The following is a 5,447-nucleotide window of genomic DNA, read 5'->3' on the forward strand; positions in this document are numbered from 1 at the left end:
ATATTACTCTTTCAAAGCTTAGAAAATGAGAGAAATGCACATAAATAAATAATCACTGATGAATTTCAAATGTATCACCCTAAACTTCTAAAATATAAAAAATTAAAATTACTTGAATAAAGACTAAAAAGTAAAGTTTTTTAATTTATGGACTAAAACAAAAACAAAAAAAAAATATCACACAAGGACCAAATGATTAATTAAACTAAAGAAAATTACAAATAGCTAATTAAACTAAAGAACATAACAAATAGCTAAATTGTAAAAAATGAGAATTCATTCATGTTATAAATGATACAATTGCTATTCATTCATGTTCCAAATATTAATAATACAATAATTGATATCCATTCATGTTATTAATGAAAAAAGGTATAAAATTATTATTACCTTTGTTCTTATATATATATATATATGACTTAATTCACCAAAATTGAGAAAATTAGTTAATTTGATTTGATTGATAACAATAAATTTGTCATATATATATATATATATATATATATTATTTTTCTTTCCTAATTATTACTCATATTTTATAACCGATTTGAGTGCATATTCTTTAAAAAAATTATAATTAATGCATTTTACTAAATTAAGACAACACACTTTAACTAAAAATATTTTAATTTTTAAAAAATTAATATGAGATAATATGAATCGAGTCTTATTTAAAAAAATAAACAATTATTCACTATTGAGTCTTATTGAGTCTTATAAATAGGAACAAAGACAGTACAAATGAAACAAAATTGAAACATTCACATACTGCACTAATCAAAACTCATCTACAATTCATATACAAATCATTAACTAATCAAACCGCAAATCATACTATTCAAATTGGAAATCATTAAATTCTAACAGTTATGCCAATATCATACTATTATTGTCATATGCATAAAACTCAGCACCTTTGAATCGCGCTTCTCATTACCGGGCATAGTTCAAGAATTCAGAATCAAGATTTTGAACTTTTTTTTTTTATGATTATCAAGATTTTGAACTGAGAATAAAATTAAAAATAAATTACTCTAAGCTCGCTTTTGCAAATTTTGCGGAATGATGCCCATGTACCTTTATTGAGGAGTCAACTTTGTGATTCAACTAAGACACTTCTCTTGTCAGAGACGATCCTTTCGGACACTCTGCCTACTGAATGGCTACTTTTGCTAGTTCCGCTGCCATCTTTCTTAGTGACAGAACGTTGCATGATCCTTATAGGAATTCCACCCAAATCAAAGTCCTCTTTCAAGGACTTTGTTAAGAACCTAATGTCTGTATCAGAAAGCTGAGTCTTCCCACGCACAAACGCAACAAATGTAGGTGGCCGGGCCTTGACTTGAGTGAAATACTTGACCTTAGGCTGTGCTGCTTGGTCTTTCCAAGAATGCCTGCTCATAACCTGATCAAAGCCAACCAACCCAAAGAGAGAAATAAGAAACCAAATTTACTACCAATTGCATGTTACTGTTACAAAAAGTGATGATAGAAAATTGCCTTTTGCAACCAACGGTTAAGACGAGCTGTAGGTAATCTTGAACACCATTTTTCGTATGTATCAATGACCTGATTCAAGACAGTGGTCCGGCCCCTTCCCTCCAATGCTGAAATGAATACAACTGGGATTCCTGTTACCTGTTGACAATGTCAAATGTCAATGCTAAATCAAAATACAAATACTAAGTTTGCTACTCGCCCTTAAAAGCAAAGAGAGAAACTGGGAAGGACTGTATGATAAGTTGACAACCATGCACATATCTTCTCCAGTTTGAACAATGACCGATTTTAACATCATGCCCAAATACATAACTTTGACATCTATGTTAAAGACAATGCTTTAAAGCATGATGCGTGACAATCCAATTTATTGAACAGCTAGACTTAAAGTTGAGCTTATTATTACATGACAGACCTGAGGTATAATTGTCTGAATTTCTTGTGGAACAACTTCCATAACCTTCTCATAGGATGATGATTTGTGTTTGCCTCTTAGAAGGTCCATCTTGTTCACAATCACAACCAGACCACGTCCTTCTTCCACTGCCCGTCTGGCTATAACTACTTCAGCATGTTTCATACTTCGTCTTGCATTTAAAATCTGGTCAATACAGATTTTTTCAACAAAAAAATCTAATCAATTCAAAATGTAATTACTAATCAGCATATAGAACGGGATATAGGAGAAAAAATATTTCTGATTGATCATGCTTATAAAAGAGGATATTCTGCACACATACACATACTTCACAGTCATTCATGCACTAAGTCCATCATAATTGAGGGGTACACAAAACAGAAGGGGATTAAATGGGACACATGTTGCTCACATTAGAACAAACACATTACAGATACAGAGATACTCTAAGGAATCATCAATGAAAAGTATTTCAAACCAAAACAGCAAAAACTAAGCACCAAATTCAACATTTCCAACCAATAAGTGAATTACCAGAGCAATTATATTTTAATAGGTTTAAATTTGTGTTTATAAATAGAAACATGTGAACGAAATTGGAACAGTAGACTTCATGAAATTGCAATTTAACAAGCTAAAAAAAATCGCCTGAATTATATCACAGTTGTTTGGCCTTGTCCAAAACATAAGATGCATGAAACATATATACCTCTTCCGCATCTAGTACCAAAGCAATTATATGAGCCCGGAGTAGACTCTTCCTTGATTGCATAATGCTCAAGGATGCTGCTCCTTTATCCTGTTTTGTCCTCTGCAACCAACCGGCGGTATCAACCTGAATGACAGCAAACATTATTATATTTATAAAATGTTACTAACATTTCAATAATAAATATTTGCTTTTATTACCCTTGAAGCAAAACTATATTCAGCATGCATATTGAGTACTTTCAATCAAAATATAAATTCAGATACTTATAACCATGCTATATGCATCATGTTTGACAGTTAAATGTACTGCATACAATTAAGGTGCAGAGAATAAAGATCAAAGAATTAAAGGAAAATCAGAATTGTAGAAAGTTGATCATGCTCACCAGAAAAAATTGTACAATAGCTATTATGAAAATATATTTGAAGGGTATTATGAACTTTAAAGAGAACATGCTGACTTGCAATTGCATTTTTTCAATATTGCCTTTCAGAACAAGAGACACGTGTTTGTATGCTTGCAAGGACACATGAAATGGTAAAGAAGCATGAACCAATATCATCTAATTTGAAGGCCAGAGAAACAAAGAACTACTATGTTTTCCTCTTACAAGCAACATTCCTACTTGTATCTCTCATCGCTATCAGTCTTTAACTTTACCAATACTACCAGAAGTCCAGAACCAAAACTTTAATGGATACATACCAGATAAATTGTTCTTCCTTGAAATTCAAACTGGGTTCTGATTGAATCTCTTGTCAGACCAGCTTCAGGACCCACAAGAACGCGGTCTTCTTGCAACAATGCATTCAATAAGGTTGATTTACCGACATTAGGGCGTCCTACAATAGCTAATTGCAATGGCAGCTTAATTTTGTCAACATCAAGGTCACTGCTATCCTCGTCATGGCTATTTTCTAGAACACCTTCATCTATGATCAGTAACAATTGAATACAGAATTAAAAAAAAAAAGGTGATTAGACAGCAATACAATGATGAACCCAAAATACATGATCTTTCCCCTTGTGTGATAAAAAAATTCAACAACATATAATTAGTTTAGCAAGCCCTTCCATGTACCCAAAATGATAAAAGTTTATCAAATGTACAAGTGAGCAAAAAATAGCCTTGCAGTTGCAGTTAACTAGTTATCATTCTTTCATTGCTGAAGCCTGAATGACATAAGCTTTCACTTACCATTCAATACACGAAGCATGTAGTCCTCCAGGAGAGGCCTAAGAGAGGTATACAATTCATGCATTCCCAGTCCAGTCTCAGCAGATATGGCAATAGGATCCCCAAATCCCAACCGGCACATTTCATTAGCAGCTGTGGTCAGAGAGCCACAGGCATCAAAGAGTGATTCAGATTTATTCATGGCAACAATAGGTTTTATTTGGGGTGCATGTTTTCTCAACCATTTTCCAACCTCCTGATCAAGAGGATGAAGTCCAGCTCTGGTGAGCAACCAAAGAAACAGAAAGAGATAGCAGACATTAGTACGTTGAATTGAGGCATTGAGGGATAGGGGTAGATTAATGTAGAGGAAAAAACACTAGTGAATGGTGAGACAGCATTAGCAAGCTGTGAAAGGCAGAGTAATAGAAAATTGGAAAGAAACCTTGCATCAGTGAGGAAGAGTGCAAAGTGAGCCCTTGCTAAGACGTTTGCAGTCATGGAAGCAGTTCTGTGGAGGATAGAACCGGAAGAGGCTTCAGCTTCCAAGCCAGCAGAGTCCAAGACCCTGAATCGTAAGTTACCCAACTTGGCAACTCCTTCTCGTATGTCTCGGGTAACATGATCATCAGGGGTGTTATATACCAGAGCCTCCCTCCTCCGAATTAAACTAAAACCAATAATATTTAATTATCACAAAGCAAAATCATCAAACTGTGTTTAAATTTGAGTGGCTGTGCCTCACCGGTTGAACAATGCAGACTTGCCTACATTAGGTCGCCCTAGAATGATGACAGCGGGGAGCCGAGTAATTTGAATTTGAGTAAAATCGAGAGGTGCAGTGAGGCTACAAAATCCCCTCACAACTGCAAAGAAAGAGAGGAACTTTGTTCATTCATATTGCCAAGTGAAAGGAATCGGATCAAGGAAGTTGCAACTTACAACTGAACTTGTGGAAAAAAATAAGCCTCTGGATCCGGGTCATTTCATCCCTAGTTGAGTAACTTTCTCATTCTGCTCCACAACTATTCATTGTTCATTGCGTCCAAAACAAACCCTAATTTTGTAATAATTTATATTAATTTAATTTCATACAAAATTATGCTTAGAAACAGTGGTCAGATGCAATTCCGATCCAACAGAGCTTATCTCCTATTGTTAACCAAATCATTTCGTCCTACGTGTTTGCTTCGTTTTATAAATCATCATGGAACTTCAATGAAACAAACAAAATTTGAACAGAAAATAATATGTAATTTATCTATAATAAGGTAATAATCCTCATCCTATATTCCATCTTTAATATTCTCTTTATTTTTTTCATCTGTCAAATTTTTAGTAAAATTTTATTTTTATTTATTTGTAATTTTTAAATTTTAAGATAACATTAATTGTTATTAATTATATTCTTATATTTTATCTAATTTTTAATTAATTTGTATATGACAATTAATATGTATTATTATGAAGAAAAATGAAAAATATATAATAAGAAATATTAAAATTATTATATAAAAAAAATATTATATTTTTTTATATAAAAATGAAATAGTAAAAGATAGTGTGTCGCAACTATCAATGTCATTGAGGGCTAAGCATTTCAAGACTCAAGTTACACTGAGAGAGATAAGGAGAGTTTC

At 33.0% G+C, this 5,447-nt stretch overlaps 1 protein-coding gene across 1 annotated transcript; it reads right to left on the minus strand.

Annotated features, from left to right (window-relative positions):
- Window positions 1–742: 742 nt before the first annotated feature.
- LOC109811417 (GTP-binding protein) lies at window positions 743–4,959 on the minus strand. The gene is made up of 9 exons (XM_020375173.3): window positions 4,750–4,959; window positions 4,553–4,673; window positions 4,253–4,477; window positions 3,829–4,088; window positions 3,336–3,562; window positions 2,628–2,753; window positions 1,916–2,101; window positions 1,501–1,638; window positions 743–1,405 (listed from the first exon to the last, which is right to left on the minus strand). Exons 1-9 carry the CDS (start codon window positions 4,790–4,792, stop codon window positions 1,091–1,093), a joined length of 1,641 nt encoding a protein of 546 aa, XP_020230762.2. The 5' UTR covers window positions 4,793–4,959; the 3' UTR covers window positions 743–1,090.
- Window positions 4,960–5,447: the final 488 nt, after the last annotated feature.

Source organism: Cajanus cajan, chromosome 5 (assembly GCF_000230855.2).
Source record: "Cajanus cajan strain Asha chromosome 5, NIPB_CcT2T_4, whole genome shotgun sequence".
Taxonomy (NCBI): Eukaryota; Viridiplantae; Streptophyta; class Magnoliopsida; order Fabales; family Fabaceae; genus Cajanus; species Cajanus cajan.

Excerpts from the sequence above, each read along its gene's own strand:
- LOC109811417 (XM_020375173.3), bottom strand. The coding sequence starts at position 4,792 with ATGACCCGGATCCAGAGGCTTATTTTTTTCCACAAGTTCAGTT. Across the intron at positions 2,754-3,335 it reads AAGGAAGAACAATTTATCTG|GTTGATACCGCCGGTTGGTT; the intron begins GTATGTATCCAT and ends GCTGTCATTCAG. Across the intron at positions 1,406-1,500 it reads TTAACCGTTGGTTGCAAAAG|GTTATGAGCAGGCATTCTTG; the intron begins GCAATTTTCTAT and ends GGCTTTGATCAG.